Raw genomic sequence first — 19,595 nt, forward strand, 5'->3', positions numbered from 1 at the left:
AGAAGTAAAGCATGGCATCCAGGCCAAAGAGTTCAATATCGGTTTCATCAGACCAGAGAATCTTGTTTCTTATGCTCTGAGAGTCCATTAGGTGCCTTTTGGCAAACTCCAAGCGGGCTGTCATGTGCCCTTTACTGAGGAGTGGCTTCCGTCTGGCCACTCTACCATAAAGGCCTGATTGGTGGAGTGCTGCAGAGGTGGTTGTCCTTCTGGAAGGTTCTTCCATCTCCACAGAGGAACTCTGGAGCTCTGTCAGAGTGACCATCGGGTTCTTGGTCACCTCCCTGACCAAGGCCCTTCTCCTCCGATTGCTTATTGCTTAGTTTGGCCGGGCGGCCAGCTCTAGGAAGAGTCTTGGTGGTTACAAACCTCTTCCGTTTAAGAATGATGGAGACCACTGTGTTCTTGGGGACCGTCAGTGCTGCAGAAATGTTTTGGTACCCTTCCCCAGATCTGTGCCTCGACACAATCCGGTCTCGGAGCTCTAAGGACAATTCCTTCGACCTCATGACTTGGTCTTTGCTCTGACATGCACTGTCAACTGTGGGACCTTATATAGACAGGTGTGTGCCTTTCCAAATCATATCCAATCAATTGAATTTACCACAGGTGGACTCCAATCAAGTTGTAGAAACATCTCAAAGATGATCAATGGAAACAGGATGCACCAGATCTCAATTTCGAGTCTCATAGCAAAAGGTCTGAATACTTATTTAAATACGTTTTAATTTTTTATACATTTGCAAACATTTCTAAAAACCTGTTTTCGCTTTGTCATTATGGGGTATTGTGTATAGATAGATTTTTATTGATATAATCCATTTTATAATAAAGCTGTAACGTAACAAAATGTGGATAAAGTCAAGAGGTCTGATTACTGTCCGAATGCACTGTATAAAATGGAAAACATGCCATTTTTAAAGGTTACAACTTCTAAATACAAGGTTCACCGAAGGTTCTCATCTCTCGTTTCATGATGGGCGTGTACACGTAGCCTAGTCTGATTTAGTGCCTGGTCTGGTTCACCAACTACTTCTCAGATAGAGTTCAATGTGTCAAATCGGAGGGCCTGTTGTCTGGACCTATGGCAGTCTCTATGGGGGTGCCACAGGGTTCAATTCTTGGGCCAACTCTTTTCTCTGTGTATATCAATGACGTCGCTCTTGCTGCTGGTGACTCTCAGATCCACCTCTACGCAGACGACACCATTTTGTATACATCTGGCCCTTCATTGGACACTGTGTTAACAAACCTCCAAACGAGCTTCAATTCCATACAACACTCCTTCAGTAGCCTCCAACTGCTCTTAAACACTAGTAAAACTAAATGCATGCTCTTCAACCGAACGCTGCTTGCACCCGCCCACCCGACTAGAATCACTACTCTAGACGGGTCTGACCTAGAGTATGTGGACAACTACAAATATCTAGGTGTCTGGTTAGACTGTAAACTCTCCTTCCAGACTCACATTAAGAATCTCCAATCCAAAGTTAAATCTAGAATCGGTTTCCTATTTCGCAACAAAGCCTCCTTCACTCATGCTGCCAAACATGCCCTCGTAAAACTGACTATCCTACCGATCCTTGACTTCGGCGATGTCATTTACAAAATAGCCTCCAACACTCTACTCAGCAAATTGGATGTTGTCTATCACAGTGCCATCCGTTTTGTCTCCAAAGCCCCATATAATACCCACCACTGTGACCTGTACGCTCTTGTTGGCTGGTCCTCACTACATATTCGTCGCCAAACCCACTGGCTCCAGGCCATCTATAAATCACTGCTAGGCAAATCCCCGCCTTATCTTAGCTCATTGGTCACCATAGCAACACCCACCCAGTAGTCTGCGCTCCAGCGGGTATATCTCACTGGTCATCCCCAAAGCCAACACCTCCTTTGGCCGCAATTCCTTCCAGTTCTCTGCTGCCAATGACTGGAACAAATTGCAAAAATCTCTGAAGCTGGAGACACTTATCTCCCTCACTAACTTTAAGCATCAGTTGTCAGAGCACCTTACCGATCACTGCACCTGTACACAGCCCATCTGAAATTAGCCCGCCCAACTACCTCATCCCTATATTGTTATTTATTTTGCTCATTTGTACCCAGTATCTCTATTTGCACATCATCTCTTGCACATCATTCCAGTGTTAATACTAAATTGTAATTATTTTGCACTATAGCCTATTTTATTGCCTTACCTCCATAACTTGCTAAATTTGCACACTGTATATTAATTGTATTTCTGTTGTATTTTTGACTTTGTTTTGTTTTACCCCATATGTAACTGTGTTGTTGTTTTTATCGCACTGCTTTGCTTTATCTTGGCCAGGTCGCAGTTGTAAATGAGAACTTGTTCTCAACTGGTTTACCTGGTTAAATAAAGGTGAAATAAAAAATAAAATAAAAAATGAGTCCTGCGCAGATTGAGGGAAACAGAAGACACATACGCGTTCCTGAGAGTCAAGCACTGATGTTGGGTGATCACAGTCAGCGTTCCAATTAATCCCAAAGGTGTTTGATGGTGCTGATGTCAGGGCTCTGTGCAGGCCAGTCAAGTTCTTCCACACCGATCTTGGCAAACCATTTTTGTATGGACCTCGCTTTGTGCACAGGGGCATTGTCATGCTGAAACAGGAAAGGGCCTTCCCCAAACTGTTGCCACAACGTTGGAAGCACAGAATTGTCTAGAATGTCATTGTATGCTGTAGCGTTAAGATTTCCCTTCACTGGAACTAAGGGGCCTGAACCATGAAAAACAGCCCCAGACCATTATTCCTCCTCCACCAAACTTTACATTTAGCATTATGCATTGGGGCAGGTAGCGTTCTCCTGGCATCCGCCAAACCCAGATTCGTCCGTCGGACTGCCAGATGGTGAAGCGTGATTCATCACTTTAGAGAACGCGTTCCCACTGCTCCAGAGTCCAATGGCGGCGAGCTTTACACCACTCCAGCCGACGCTTGGCATTGCGCATGGTGATCTTAGGCTTGTGTGCGGCTGCTCGGCCATCGAAACCCATTTCATGAAGTTCCCAACTAACAGTTCTTGTGCAGTTCTTGTGCTGACGTTGCTTCCAGAGGCAGTTTGGAACTCTATAGTGAGTGTTACAACCGAGGACAGACAATTTTTACACGCTTCAGCACTCGGCGGTCCCATTCTGTGAGCTTGTAGGCCTACCACTTCGCGGCTCAGCCGTTGTTGCTCTTCACAATAACAGCATTTACAGTTGACCGGGGCAGCTCTAGCAGGGGAGAAATTTGACGAACTGACTTGTTGGAAAGGTGGAATTCTATGACAGTGCGACGTTGAATGTCCCCGAGCTCTTCAGTGAGGCCATTCTACTGCCAATGTTTGTCTATGGAGATTGCATGGCTGTGTGCTCAATTTTATACACCTGTCAGCAACGGGTGTGGCTGAAATTGCAGAATCCACTAATTTGAAGGCGCGTCCACATACTTTTGTATATATAGTGTAAATGCATTTCAGAGCAGAAATGATATATACAGCACCAGTCAAAAGTTGACACACCTACTCTTTCCAGGGTTTTTCTTTATTTTTACTATTTTCTACATTGTAGAATAATAGTGAAGACATCAAAACTATGAAATAACACATATGGAACCCCCCTTCTGATAACCAGGTGGCGAATCGCATCTCTGCATGTCTGGCAGACATATCAGTATGGATGACGGATCACCACCTCAAGCTGAACCCTGGCAAGACGGAGCTGCTCTTCCTCCCGGGGAAGGACTGCCCGTTCCATGATCTCGCCATCACGGTTGACAACTCCGTTGTGTCCTCCTCCCAGAGTGCGAAGAGCCTTGGCGTGACCCTGGACAACACCCTGTCGTTCTCCGCTAACATCAAGGCGGTGACCCGATCCTGCAGGTTCATGCTCTACAACATTCGGAGAGTACGACCCTGCCTTACACAGGAAGCGGCACAGGTCCTAATCCAGGCACTTGTCATCTCCCGTCTGGATTACTGCAACTCGCTGTTGGCTGGGCTCCCTGCCTGTGCCATTAAACCCCTACAACTCATCCAGAATGCCGCAGCCCGTCTGGTGTTCAACCTTCCCAAGTTCTCTCACGTCACCCCCCTCCTCCGCACACTCCACTGGCTTCCAGTTGAAGCTCGCATCCGTTACAAGACTATGGTGCTTGCCTATGGAGCAGTGAGGGGAACGGCACCTCCGTACCTTCAGGCTCTGATCAGTCCCTACACCCAAACGAGGGAATTTTGTTCATCCACCTCTGGCCTGCTGGCTCCCCTTCCTCTGCGGAAGCATAGTTCCCGCTCAGCCCAGTCAAAACTGTTCGCTGCTCTGGCACCCCAATGGTGGAACAAGCTCCCTCACGACGCCAGGACAGCGGAGTCACTCACCACCTTCCGGAGACATTTGAAACCCCACCTCTTTAAGGAATACCTGGGATATGATAAAGTAATCCTTCTACCCCCCCCCCAAAAAATAAAAAATAAATAAATAAATAAAAATAAAAATGTGTAAAGTGGTTATCCCACTGGCTCTGGATAAGAGCGTCTGCTAAATGACGTAAATGTAAAAATGTAAATGAATCATGTAGTAACCAAAAAAGTGTTAAACAAATCAAAATATATTTTATATTTGAGATTCTTCAAATAGCCACCCTTTGCCTTGATGACAGCTTTGCACACTCTTGGCATTCTCTCAACCAGCTTCACCTGGAATGCTTTTCCAACAGTCTTGAAGGAGTTCCCACATATGCTGAGCACTTGTTGGCTGCTTTTCTTTCACTCTGCGGTCCGACTCATCCCAAACCATCTCAATTGGGTTGAGGTCGGGATTGTGGAGGCCAGGTCATCAGATGCAGTACTTCATCACTTTCCTTCTTGGTAAAATAGCCCTTACACAGCCTGGAGGTGTGTTGGGTCATTGTCCTGTTGAGAAAGAAATGAGAGTCACACTAAGCCCAAACCAGATGGAATGGCGTATCGCTGCAGAATGCTGTGGTAGCCATGCTGGTTAAGTGTGCCTTGAATTCTAAATAAATCACAGACAGTGTCACCAGCAAAGAACCCCCACACCATAACACCTCCTCCTCCATGCTTTACGGTGGGAAATACACATGCGGTATCATCCGTTCACCCACACCACGTCTCACAAAGCCATGGCGGTTGGAACCAAAAATCTCCAATTTGGACTCCAGACCAAAGGACACATTTCCACCGGTCTAATGTCCATTGCTCGTGTTTCTTGGCCCAAGCAAGTCTCTTCTTCTTATTGGTGTCCTTTAGTAGTGGTTTATTTGCAGCAATTCAACCATGTCCTGATTCACACAGTCTCCTCTGAACAGTTGATGTTGAGATGTGTATGTTACTTGAACTATGTGAAGCATTTATTTGGGCTGCAATTTCTGAGGCTGGTAACTCTAATTAACTTATCCTCTGCAGCAGGTAACTCTGGGTCTTAATTCCTGTGGTGGTCCACATGAGAGCCAGTTTCATCATAGTGCTTGATGGTTTTTGTGACTGCACTTCATGAAACTTTCAAAGTTCTTGAAATGTTCCGTATTGACTGACCTCCATGTCTTAAATGGACTGTTGTTTCTCTTTGCTTATTTGAGCTGTTCTTGCCATAATATGGATTTGGTATTTTACCAAATAGGGCTATCTTCTGTATACCCCCCTACCTTGTCACAACACAACTGATCGCAATTTCTAAAGGTTACAACTTTTAAATACGAGGTTCACCGGTATTCACCGAAGGTTCTCATCTCTCGTTTCATGATGGGCGTGGACACGTAGCCTACATCCTTGAGGGGGTTTTACGCACGTCCAAAACGGAACCTGCATGGCTAAAATAATGTGGGCCTTCATACAGTGCATAGATAAAAAGGGAATGTCAGCTCACTGTTTCATTCCTCTCAAACTTTATATTTTAATAAATCTTTAGTGATTAAGATTGATTTCCAAGCGGTCTCAGGAGCCAAACGCTTTATCGACAGTCTTGACTACTTCACAATTGCATTGGGCAGAAAAAAAGCCTTAATTGAGAGGAGGGGAGTGCTTGGTTTTTAATCAAACAAAACAAAATGGAAGAAAAAAAACAGTTTTTAATGTTTCTAAATACGAAGTATACAGGCACCAAAAGCACATTAGGCTACTCTTGTTCCATGCGCATATGGGAAGTGTGCGTCACGGCTGGATAGACTGTGTTACTGCTAAAACCAGTTTTTGGTTGGTGTTAAATATCCTATCAGCACTGCCTGAAATTAGCACTATGGATAATATTTTTAAGCGAGCTGATATAAGACAGGTAACTTACATGACGAAATTGCAAACTAACTTGACACTAGCGCCGCCTTAACGCCAGCCGAACATAGAGCCCTATATAGGCTATATAAATATGTATTATGTATTTTCTATACCTTGTGACTCTGCAGCCTTCTGCCACTGCTTGCTCTGCTGCTGTAGGTCACCTTGCAGGCCGTTAATCTCACGCTCGTACTTGCTGGCCGTCTGTCGCCACTTCTCCATCTCCTTGGAGACGGTTGCTAGGTTACTCTGGACAGCAGCAACCTCCCGCTCCCGATCGGCGGTGGCAGCATCCAGGGCGTGACGCAGTGTCTTCACTTCTTCTCGTGCTCTGTGCAGTTCATCTTGGGAACTCATGAAATCGCTGTCTTTCTGCTCTCTGAGGACCCCCAGCTCGTCCTGTAGCTGTCGCAGCTGGCCTGCTCACACAGAAGGATGTGCGAGGAGGGTTATTTCACTAGCTGGGTGCAGATGGGTGATACAATCTAATCTTTCACACTAAGGGGGGTAATATTATTAATGGCAGCTCTTTCTATCTCACAGGAGTGAACCAACAACATAACTAGGCCAACACACAAACTTTAACTTACACAGATATAGTAGCCTACATTCATGAACAGACACGTACAGAAACACTTGCACAAACACAGCTTTAACCACACACATTCCTGCACATTGCTCACACACCCCTAAAGTAATTGTAGGAAACACGCACACACTTAGGCCTACCCTGTAGGACTTTCATCTGTTTTGCAGACTCGCCAGCTTGCTGCTTGTTGGCTCGCCTCTCTTCCTCCAGGAGCCCTGCAATGTATGACACAAATACAGAAGGACAATAAGTTAACTTCTCTAACAGAGAACATTCAGTGCTGTAGATGTTATGTGAATGTGTGTGTGCTTTTGCATGTATGGTTTTACAGTATTGGGTAATGCACTGTTGTGTGAGTGTCATTCCTAAAGCCTTTCCAGTACCTTGCAGTTCCATGCATTTCAGTTTTCCTGTCTTGGAGAACTCCTGGGCCTCTTGAAGCTCCTCGTTCAGATGCTTGATGACTTTTTCTGAGTCACTGGTGCCCATGTTGGATCGGTTCAGCTCATCTGGGAAAAGGAATGGAGATGAATACAGTGTTCGGCAGAGGACACACCAAACTGACCAACATGGCCGGGTGGAGATGGTTGAGCTGCACTTATCTACAGTATAGGGGCAAATGAGGACAAACCTTCTTGCAATATTAAAGATGACTGACATTAGGCAGTGTAGTTCAACAAGTTGTCTGGTACTTTGTGTGACTCTTTAAAGGCCTTCATGAGATTCCAAAGGTAATATCAAACTTGACTGAATGTCTTAATCTCTGGACTATTTTGCCTCCCCACTCACAGTCAACAGATTACATTTAGCCATGGAAATGTGAAATAATTTCCCAAGACGACCAAAAATGGGCCTAGTACATAAACGATGATGTGCCAAAATTTGAATAATTAATATGATTTCATCTGAACTCAAATATAAGGGCTCCCTCATATATGTGGGCTCTCATAGTCAAGCCCATTGATGTACTCTCAAAACAATCACATCTCTCACAGTTTCAAAACAATGCCCTCTACTGACTATGAATTCATAGGTCGAAAAGATGACTAGTGGAGAAAGCAATGCATAACTCTCTCTCAAAATAGACGGAAAAAAACACAGCGAAAACTTTTCTTCTAATCTGCCAGGGCTGGGAAAAGAGATGACCTCCTCCTAGATCAAACGTTTGGCAGAGGCAAAAACAAGGCGCCAGAACAGGTCAAGCCTGTGCACTATAAATTGATTTATCAAGGGGATATGACATCACTGTGGCAGACACTGTATCAGTGCAGAAACTAATAATATGGGTGTTTCAGATAGCAGACACAACATACACATGCACACACACAACCTCTCACACTCGCTAGCTCATTGAAATACACATCTAAACATTACTGTCTGAACGAACCGTGCCTCAACTATGTCAACAGAAGCCTTTAGACGTTAATGTTAATTCCTTACATTATATTTGTCAAACATGACTGGTGTTTAACCTTTATTTATGTAATTAAAAGTCTCATTCAAGTTTGGCTATATTTTCTGGTACCTCCCTCATGTCAGCATCGGTGTGGACATATCACCTAGGCTACACTTTGAGATGTAGGCTAATTATTTATGTACAGATAGCTGCCCAAATAAAGGAAACACCAACATAAAGTGTTCAATGCGCCTTGGCATAGATTCTACACACACACACACACACACACACACACTTTAAACCCCCTATGCTCTTTGAGACCCCTCTTTCAGTCATTGAGATCTCTTCTTCTAGCCATGGTAGCCAAAATAATGGGCAACTGAGCATTGTTATACATGGCCCTAAGCATGATGGGATGTTAATTGCTTAATTAACTCAATAAGCACCTGTGTGGAAGCACCTGCTTTAAATTTAGCCTCCTTTGTATAACTCATTTACTTATATTTTGCTAAATAGATTTGAATATTATTCCAATGTTGGCCTTTTTAGAGGCACATTTTTTATGTGTATTTCTGGCTCAGTTGACAGACACATTTATCTATTTCACGTAACCTAACATAGCAGGCATAAAATAAATGCCTGAAACTAGATCCCCTACATCAGGGGTTCCCAAACTTTTTGGGACCCGCGACCCCATTTTTGATATCAACATTGTTTTGCGACCCCACCATGAAACAAAAGTGATGTAATCAAAGGCCAATGCTTACTTTTTTAATTGGGGCTATGGCACTTTGACAGTACTTTTGACAGTATTTCAATCTGAAGTGACTGAAATGCATCAGAAAGGTATTAGGAAGTTCATAAGATCATCATTCCAAGATGGCGTAGCAGTGTGGTCGTGTATTGTGTTGTGTCCTCGTGTAAATAGCCTTTTTTTTTTGTCTTCTTTTTCGTATATATTTCTCTATCTCACTTTCCATCCTTTAACTAAATATACTTTCCTGCAACCCGCCTCACTCAATGTGGAACAGATTCTATTATTTCTTAATTTTTATCAAGAACCTACGGCTGAAACTAGCCAGCTAGCCAGCTAACTAGCTACTTGCTATTAGCCTCCGTTAGCGGTCTTCACCACTGTCTGTGGCCTGCACTACCTACCAGCCAGCTCTAGCCTGGACAATTATCGGCCAGTCTGCACAGCGTGCTATCGACCCAGAGCATATCGGATTTTCTGCCAGAATCACAGAATCACTGGACCTTAACACCGGACCATCTCAACTAGCTAGCTGCAACCGAATGGCTGTTGTTGGCTAATCACCACTGTCCCGACGTACCAGTTAGCCTTGAGCTAGCCTCGAGCCAGGCCCATCTCCCGGCTATCTACCTCTCTGTCAACCGGACGGGACCTCCTAGTGTCGACACGGAGCCCCGCGATCCATCACGAATGGTCTGCCGACATAATCGTCTGATGTGGTTTCAACAGGCTTCCCGTTGCGACGACCACGAAGATCCATCTGCTAGCCCCGGCCCGCTAGCATGCGCAATCAACAGCCGTGCCTCCTGCTCACCTGTGCTGTAGTAGCCTACGAACTGCCTATTGCTGTTCACTGGACCTTTTGATCACTCAGCTACACAGCTAATGCCTGCTGGTCTGTTCCTTTACACGGTACCCCATCCTGTTTATCTGTTTAGCCTCAGCCCAAACTTTCGTCGCCATTACCAGTTGTTGTCTTAGCCCTCTCGAATAACACCTGTGATTGCCTCTCTCCCATGTCAATATGCCTAGCCTATTGCTGTTTGGGTTAGTTCTTATTATACAATTTCACTGTAGAGCCCCCAGTCCCACTCAACCAGCCTCAGAGAGCTACTTTGTCCCACCCCCCATACACACAGAGAATGGCTCAATCGGTACCTCCAGTGATGCTATCTCTTTCATAGTTACCCAATGCTTAGGTGTACCTCCACTGTACTCATATCCTTCCATATTCTTGTCTGTACATAATGCCAAGAATCTATTCTACAACACCCGGAAATCTGCCCTTTTTATTCTCTGTACCCAACGCACTAGAAGACCAGTTCTTAAAGCCTTTAGCCGTATCCTTATTCTATTCCTCCTCTGTTCCTCTGGTGATGTAGAGGTTAACCCAGGTCCTGTAGCCCCCAGTAACACTACTACCCCCCAGGCGCTATCATTTGTTGACTTCTGTAACCGTAAAAGCCTTGGTTTCTTGCATGTTAACATCAGAAGCCTCCTCCCCAAGTTTGAGTTAGTCACTGCGTTAGCACACTCTGCCAACCCTGATGTTCTAGCAGTGTCTGAATCTTGTCTCAGGAAGGCCACCAAAAATCCAGAAATATCCATCCTGAACTACAACATCTTCCGTCTAGATAGAACTGCCAAAGGGGGTGGAGTTGCAATCTACTATAGCCTGCAGAGCTCTATCATACTATCCAGGTCTGTGCCCAAACAGTTTGAGCTTCTACTTCTAAAAATCCACCTTTCCAGAAATAAGTCTCTCACTGTTGCCGCATGCTACAGACCCCCCTCAGCCCCCAGTTGTGCCCTGGACACCATATGTGAATTGCTTGCCCCCCATCTATCCTCAGAGTTTGTACTGCTTGGTGATCTAAACTGGGATATGCTTAACACCCCAGCCATCCTACAATCTAAACTAGATGCCCTCAATCTCACACAAATTATCAAGGAACCTACCAGGTACAACCCTAAATCCGTAAACATGGGCACCCTCATAGATATCATCCTGACTAATTTACCCTCTAAATACACCTCCGCTGTCTTCAACCAGGATCTCAGCGATCACTGCCTCATTGCCTACGTCCGTAATGGGTCCGCCATCAAACAACCACCCCTCATCACTGTCAAACGCTCCCTACAACACTTCAGCGAGCAGACCTTTCTAATTGACCTGGCCCGGGTAATCCTGGATGGATATTGACCTTATTCCGTCAGTAGAGGATGCCTGGATGTTCTTCAAAAGTGCTTTCCTCTCCATCTTAAATAAGCATGCCGTATTCAAAAAATGAACAGATACAGCCCCTGGTTCACCCCAGACTTGACTGCCCTTGACCAGCACAAAAACATCCTGTGGCGTACTGCATTAGCATCGAACAGCCCCCGCGATATGCAACTTTTCAGGGAAGTCAGGAAAGCAAAGGCTAGCTTTTTCAAACAGAAATTTGCATCCTGTAGCACTAAATCCAAAAAGTTTTGGGACACTGTAAAGTCCATGGAGAATAAGAGCACCTCCTCCCAGCTACCCACTGCACTAAGGCTAGGAAACACTGTCACCACCGATAAATCTACGATAATCAAGAATTTCAATAAGCATTTTGCTACGGCTGGCCATGTTTTCCACCTGGCTACCCCTACCCCGGCCACCAGCTCTGCACCCTCCACTGCAACTTGCCCATGCCCCCCGCTTCTCCTTCACCCAAATTCAGATAGCTGATGTCCTGCAAGAGCTGAAAAATCTGTACCCCTACAAATCAGCTGGGCTAGACAATCTGGAACCTTTCTTTCTAAAATTAGCCGCAGAAATTGCCGCAACCCCTATTACTAGCCTGTTCAACCTTTCTTTCGTATCGTCTGAGATCCCCAGAGATTGGAAAGCTGCCGCGGTCATCCCCCTCTTTAAAGGGGGTGACAGTCTAGATCCAAACTGTTACAGACCTATATCCATCCTGCCCTGCCTTTCGAAAGTATTTGAAAGCCAACTTAACAAACAGATCACCGACCATTTCGAATCCCACCGTACCTCCGCAATGCAATCTGGTTAGCTGGTCATGGGTGCACCTCAGCCACGCTCAAGGTCCTAAACGATATAATAACCGCAATCTATAAATGATAGTACTGTGCAGCCGTCTTCATCGACCTGGCCAAGGCTTTTGACTCTGTCAATCACCACATTCTTATTGGCAGACTAAATAGCTTTGGTTTCTCAAATGACTGCCTCGCCTGGTTCACCAACTACTTCTCAGATAGAGTTCAATGTGTCAAATCGGAGGGCCTGTTGTCTGGACCTCTGGCAGTGTCTATGGGGGTGCCACAGGGTTCAATTCTCGGGCCGACTCTCTGTGTATATCAATGATGTCGCTCTTGCTGCTGGTGACTCTCTGATCCACCTCTACGCAGACGACACATTTTGTATACATCTGGCCGTTCATTGGACACTGTGTTAACAAACCTCCAAACGAGCTTCAATGCCATACAACACTCCCTCCGTGGCCTCCAACTGCTCTTAAACGCTAGTAAAACTAAATGCATGCTCTTCAATCGAATGCTGCTTGCACCCGCCCGCCCGACTAGAATCACTACTCTTGGCGGGTCTGACTTAGAATATGTGGACTACTACAAATACCTGGGTGTCTGGTTAGACCGTAAACTCTCCTTCCAGACTCACATTAAGCATCTCCAATCCAAAGTTAAATCTAGAATCTGCTTCCTATTTCGCAACAAAGCCTCCTTCACTCATGCTGTTAAACATGCCCTCGTAAAACGGACTATCCTACCGATCCTTGACTTCGGCGATGTCATTTACAAAATAGCTTCCAACACTCTACTCAGCAAATTGGATGTAGTCTATCACAGTGCCATCCATTTTGTCACCAAAGCCCCATATACTACCCACCATTGTGACCTGTACGCTCTCGTTGGCTGGCCCTCACTACATATTCGTCGCCAAACCCACAGGCTCCAGGTCATCTATAAATCACTTCTAGGCAAATCCCCGCCTTATCTTAGATCATTGGTCACCATAGCAACTCCCATCCGTAGTATGCATTCCAGCAGGTATATCTCACTGGTCATCCCCAAAGCCAACATCTCCTTCCTTCCAGTTCTCTGCTGCAAATGACTGGAACGAATGGCAAAAATCTCTGAAGCTGGAGACACTTATCTCCCTCATTAACTTTAAGCATCAGTTGTCAGAGCAGCTTACCGATCACTGCACCTGTACACAGCCCATCTGTAATTAGCCCACCCAACTACCTCATCCCCATATTGTTATTTACATTGTTATTTATTTTGCTCCTTTGCACCCCAGTATCTCTATTTGCACATCATCTTCTGCACATATATCACTCCAGTGTTAATACTAAATTGTAATTATTTTGCACTATGGCCTATTTATTGCCTTACCTCCATAACTTACTACATTTGCACACACTGTATATAGATTTTCTATTGTGTTATTGACTGTACGTCTTGTTTATTCCATATGTAACTCTGTGTTGTTGTTTTTTTCCGCACTGCTTTGCTTTATCTTGGCCAGGTCGCAGTTGTAAATGAGAACTTGTTCTCAACTGGCTTACCTGGTTAAATAAAGGTGAAAAAAAAGGTGCTCTTGAGAGATTTCATCAGACTTTGAAGTCTGTTGAGGGCTTACTGCTTTGAGTTTGAGAGACTGTTATGAAGGGGTCTTGTGCTGTTTCCAGCATGGGAGGTTGTTAAGGAATCTCTCAGTTTTAATCCGAATGAACTCGTGTTTGGACATCATGTCAGAAGTCCTTTGAGTTTGCTGAGAGAGAGGTTGTTGCAGGGCGACACTTGTATTTTTGACTTTATGTTTTGTTTACCCCATATGTAACTCTGTGTTGTTGTATTTAATCACACTGCTTTGCTTTATCTTGGCCAGGTTGTAAATGAGAACTTGTTCTCAACTGGCTTACCTGGTTAAATAAAGGTGATATAAAAAAGAAATAAAATCAGGCAAAGTTTTGGTGGGGGGGGTATCCTATGTAGAAAAGAACATCAACATTTATCATTTTATTTTTTACCCCAGTCTGATTTAGTGCCTGGTCTTGTTCACTCTTTTCTAATGAGTCCTGCGCGGATTGAGGGAAACAGAAGACACTCCTTTCTGAGAGTCAAGCACTGATGTTGGGTGATGACAGTCGGCGTTCCAATTAATCCCAAAGGTGTTTGATTGTGCTGATGTCAGGGCTCTGTGCAGGCCAGTCAAGTTCTTCCACACCGATCTTGATAAACCATTTTTGTATGGACATCGCTTTGTGCACAGGGGCATTGTCATGCTGAAACAGGAAAGGGCCTTCCCAAAACTGTTGCCACAACGTTGGAAGCACAGAATTGTCTAGAATGTCATTGTATGCTGTAGCGTTAAGATTTCCCTTCACTGGAACTAAGGGGCCTGAACCATGAAAAACAGCCCCAGACCATTATTCCTCCTCCACCAAACTTTACAGTTGGCATTATGCATTGGGGCAGGTAGCGTTCTCCTGGCATCCGCCAAACCCAGATTCGTCCTTCGGACTGCCAGATGGTGAAGCGTGATTCATCACTTTAGAGAACGCGTTCCCACTGCTCCAGAGTCCAATGGCGGCGAGCTTTACACCACTCCAGCTGACGCTTGGCATTGCGCATGGTGATCTTAGGCTTGTGTGCGGCTGCTCGGCCATAGCAACCCATTTCATGAAGTTCCCAACTAACAGTTATTGTGCAGTTCTTGTGCTGACGTTGCTTCCAGAGGCAGTTTGGAACTCTATAGTGAGTGTTACAACCGAGGACAGACGATATTTACACGCTTCAGCACTCGGCGGTCCCATTCTGTGAGCTTGTAGGCCTACCACTTCACGGCTCAGCCGTTGTTGCTCTTAGACGTTTCCACTTCACAATAACAGCGTTTACAGTTGACCGGGGCAGCTCTAGCAGGGCAGAAATTTGACGAACTGACTTGTTGGAAAGGTGGAATTCTATGACGGTGCCACGTTGAAAGTCCCCGAGCTCTTCAGTGAGGCCATTCTACTGCCAATGTTTGTCTATGCAGATTGCATGGCTGTGTGCTAAATTTTATACACCTGTCAGCAATGGGTGTGGCTGAAATAGCCGAATCCACTCATTTGAAGGGGCATCCACATACTTTTGTATATATAGTGTAAATGCATTTCAGAGCAGAAACGTTATGTACAGTACCAGTCAAAAGTTTGGATACACCTACTCGTTCCAGGGTTTTTCTTTATTTTTACTATTTTCTACATTGTAGAATAATAGTGAAGACATCAAAACTATGAAATAAGGGTCTATTAGAAGTTAGTAGGGCTCTTTTTTATTTTCTCAGAAGTATTAAGTATATAAGATTCCACAGAGAACTGTGGCCCTTAGCACAATGCCTTAGAAATGTGAGCTCTCAAATTGCCTGTACACCCAATATTTCCTTTTCAAAGTCTGCCTCTCTTTGACCCTTTCCTCCTCACTCTGGTCTGGGATGACTTGCAAAAGTCAGAATTAGGATAAGAGTGACTGGTCCTAGACATCAGAACTGATCCAACATACAGTATATCCAGTCCAATCTGTCCAATTTCATGTAGTAAGAATATAGAGAGGGTTTGTGTTACCTTTAATGAGAGAGACATTATTCACAGGTTCTTTCAGCTCCTGATGATCCATTTGCTTATCTGCAAAAAATGAGAGTCTCATTTGAGTAGACTGACTTTACAAACAATTAGGGGTGCGAGATGAGCTAAATCGAGAATGAAATATTGACAAGCTATCATAACACAATAAGAAAAAAATAGCATAACATTATATGAAGCACAATACTAAAATATTTAATTGACTTGTTAATTTATGGGCATACAACACACATTAAGGATTTTATGAAGATATTATGTTGTATTACAATTCTATGAAATAAATGAATAATACAAGTATAACATGATAATAATGGATAATAATTAAGCCAATTAAATGCAAGTACATTATATTTCAAAACGTATAATAATGTGATATTACCTCAGGTCAGGTGTCCTCTGCTATTATCAGTGCTGGGGCAACAGCAGTCCCTGACATGAATAATTATTTTCCAACTATCTGATTTTTCAGATGTGAAATTGAATAGTCCATCTGAAGAGGGGGAGATCAGTTGCAATAACAAAGATTGTCCATCAGGCTGCCAAGCTATTTTCCAAGGCTTGTAAGAAAAATAACCACTGGTACTGTAAAAATGACTGGTTGATTACTGTGATGGTACTCAAAACCTAACAATAGAGGTCATCCAGATTAAAACTATAATTTGTCACAAATGGTCCCCCCTCTTCATGGTGGAGGGTTCCGGTCTTTCCACAGTAGGTCATGAATCCGACTAGGGCATCTCTGAAGCTGCAGCTGCATACTGAAACAGAAGGAGGTTTTGTTCAGGGAATTCAGCTGCTCCCTGGCCAGTTGGTACTGATGTAGAAACGGGGGTTTAGCCTAACAATAGGACCTGCCAATATGAGATTGTGTGAGAGTGGGTACTGTGTGAGAGTATGTGTGTGCGTGCCTTTTTATGCCAAGTAGGGCACTGCCATTTCCCTTTAAATTAACTCCATGTTGACCATACAGTATATGTTGGTAATGGTTTTGAGCTCTGAAAGGAGCACTTTTTACAATAAATGCAGGACATAGAATAAACAGAAGCAACTGATGTAGAAAAGTAGAACATGACCGGATGTGAATTTAGAGGTGAATGATGCAACTAATGCACTGAACTAATGCAGTGTGACATTGCAAAGGTTAGGAGGCTTTGCCAAAAGTGCAGAAAGGGCCTGAATAATAAGAGAGATTAGGCAAAAACAAAGAGACTAATCTAGGAAATCCATGAATGGGGGAAACTACCAGACAGTACACAGTCTCAAGGACAAACTAGACAACTCTGACCAAAACAGAGTGAAAGAACAAAACGTAAATACCCTCAGGGTAATACTGCCACTCTGATGTGTGTGTGTGTGTCCCAAGTATTGTGACTCCCACAGAACTACAATGTTTTTCCTCCTAATACGTGACCCAATGCCAATGGCTACTAATGCTGCTTTTGAACTGAATGGATATATTTGATCATTCATGTGTAGAGATGAATAGAAATGAAGGGGGTTGATAAAGTTTTCATGGCCATGTGACCAGGAGAAACTCTGGGGCCTAATTGTAGGGTATAACTACAGCCCATTTTGTCCTGGTCAGGTCATGTGGTCAGGAAAAACTCAGGCCCTTAAAAAGGTACCGGTAACTAAATGGATTGTTCTGTATTAAATAAAATCAAATGTTATTGGTCACATACACATATTTAGCAGTGTTCCTAGCTCCAACAGTGCAGTAGTATCTAACAATTAACAATAATACACACATATCTAAAAGTAAAATAATGGAATTAAGAAATATATAAATATTAGGTTGAGCAATGTCGGAGTGACATTGACTAAAATACAGTAGAATATAATACAGTATATACATATAAAATGAGTAAAGCAGTACGTAAACATTATTAAAGTGACTAGTGTTCCATTATTAAAGTGACTAGTGATTCCATGTCTATGTATATGGGGCAGCAGCCTCTAAGATGCAGGGTTGAGTAACCAGGTGGTAGCCGGCTAGTGATAGTGGACTATTTAACAGATAGAAGCTGTTTTTCAGTCTCTCGGTCCCAGCTTTGATGCACTTGTACTGACCTCGCCTTCTGGATGGTAGCGGGGTGGACAGGCCGTTGCTCGGGTGGTTGATGTCCTTGATGATCTTTTTGGCCTTCCTGACATCGGGTGCTGTAGGTGTCCTGGAGTGCAGGCAGTGTGCCCCCGGTGATGCGTTGGTAGACCGCACCACCCTCTGGAGAGCCCTGCGGTTGCGGGCGGTGCAGTTGCCGTACCAGCTGGTGAAACAGCCCGACAGGATGCTCTCATTGTGCATCTGTAAAAGTTTGTGAGGGTCTTAGGGGCCAAGTCAAATTTCTTCAGCTTCCTGAGGTTGAAGAGGCGCTGTTGCACCTTCTTCACCACACTGTCTGTGTGGGTGGACCATTTCAGACTGTCAGTGATGTGTAAGACGAGGAACTTGATGCTTTTCACCTTCTCCACTGCAGTCCCGTCGATGTGGATAGAGGCGTACTCCCTTTGCTGTTTCCTGAAGTCCACGATCAGCTCCTTTGTTTTGTTGACGTTGAGGGAGAGGTTATTTTCCTGGCACCACTCCACCAGGGCCCTCACCTCCTCCATGTGGTTGTCTCGTCATTTTTGGTAATCAGGCCTACTACTGTTGTGTCGTCTGCAAACTTGATGATTGAGTTGGATGCATGCGTGGCCACGCAGTCATGGGTGAACAGGGAGTACAGGAGGGGGCTGAGCACGCACCCTTGTGGGGCCCCTGTGTTCAGGATCAGCGAAGTAGAGGTGTTGTTTCCTACCTTCACCACCTGGGGGCGGCCCGTCAGGAAGTCAAGGACCCAGTTGCACAGGGCGGGGTTCAGACCCAGGGCCCCAAGCCTAATGATGAGCTTGGAGGGTACTATGGTGTCGAAGGCTGAGCTATAGTCAATGAACAGCATTCTTACATAGGTATTCCTCTTGTCAAGATGGGATAGGGCAGTGTGCAGTGCGATGGTGATTGCATCGTCTGTGGATCTATTGGGGCGGTATGCAAATTGAAGTGGGTCTAGGGTGTCAGGTAAGGTAGAGGTGATATGATCCTTAACTAGCCTCTCAAAGTACTTGATGATGACAGAAGTGAGTGCTATGGGGCGATAGTCATTTAGTTCAGTTACCTTTGCTTTCTTGGGTACAGGAATAATGGTGGGCATCTTGAAGCAAGTGGGGACAGCAGACTGGGATAGGGAGAGATTGAATATGTCCGTAAACACTTCAGCCAGCTGGTCTGCACATGCTCTGAGGACTCGGCTAGGGATGCCGTCTGGGCTGGCAGCCATGCGAGGGTTAACACGCTTAAATGTCTTACTCACGTCGGCCACGGAGAACGAGAGCCAACAGTCCTTGGGAGCGGGTAGCGTCGGTGGCACTGTGTTATCCTCAAAGCAGGCTCTACCAGATCAAGAAATTCGCATCAATGTCCAATTTATTCGCTTATACTGTATTGTCAAAATTGTCAAAGACTCCAGCCACCCTAGTCATAGACTGTTCTCTCTGCTACCGCACGGCAAGCGGTACCGGAGTGCCAAGTCTAGGTCCAAAAGACTTCTCAACAGCTTCTACCCCCAAGCCATAAGACTCCTGAACAGCTAATCATGGCTACCCGGAATATTTGCACTGCCCCCCCACCCCATCCTTTTTACGCTGCTGCTACTCTGTTAAGTATTTATGCATAGTCACTTTAACTCTACCCACATGTACATATTACCTCAACTACCTCAACTAGCCGGTGCCCCCGCACATTGACTATGCAACGGTACCCCCCTGTATATATAGCCTCCCTACTGTCACTTTATTTTACTGTATATATAGCCTCCCTACTGTCACTTTATTTTACTTCTGCTCTTTTTTTTCTCAACACTTTTTTGTTGTTGTTTTATTCTTACT

At 44.6% G+C, this 19,595-nt stretch overlaps 1 protein-coding gene across 1 annotated transcript in view; it reads right to left on the reverse strand.

Moving 5' to 3' along the window:
* LOC121538603 (sarcolemmal membrane-associated protein) overlaps window positions 1–19,595 on the reverse strand; it is a 57,573-nt gene that overhangs the window by 13,466 nt on the left and 24,512 nt on the right. Inside the window, exons 2-6 of the mRNA XM_041846767.2 lie at window positions 16,051–16,429; window positions 15,654–15,713; window positions 7,270–7,395; window positions 7,027–7,101; window positions 6,411–6,716 (exon numbers count right to left, since the gene is read on the reverse strand). Coding sequence (XP_041702701.1) covers window positions 6,411–6,716; window positions 7,027–7,101; window positions 7,270–7,395; window positions 15,654–15,705 — 559 coding nt within the window. The 5' untranslated portion in view covers window positions 15,706–15,713; window positions 16,051–16,429. The remainder of the gene's footprint in view (window positions 1–6,410; window positions 6,717–7,026; window positions 7,102–7,269; window positions 7,396–15,653; window positions 15,714–16,050; window positions 16,430–19,595) is intronic.

Source organism: Coregonus clupeaformis, chromosome 24 (assembly GCF_020615455.1).
Source record: "Coregonus clupeaformis isolate EN_2021a chromosome 24, ASM2061545v1, whole genome shotgun sequence".
Classification (NCBI taxonomy): Eukaryota; Metazoa; Chordata; class Actinopteri; order Salmoniformes; family Salmonidae; genus Coregonus; species Coregonus clupeaformis.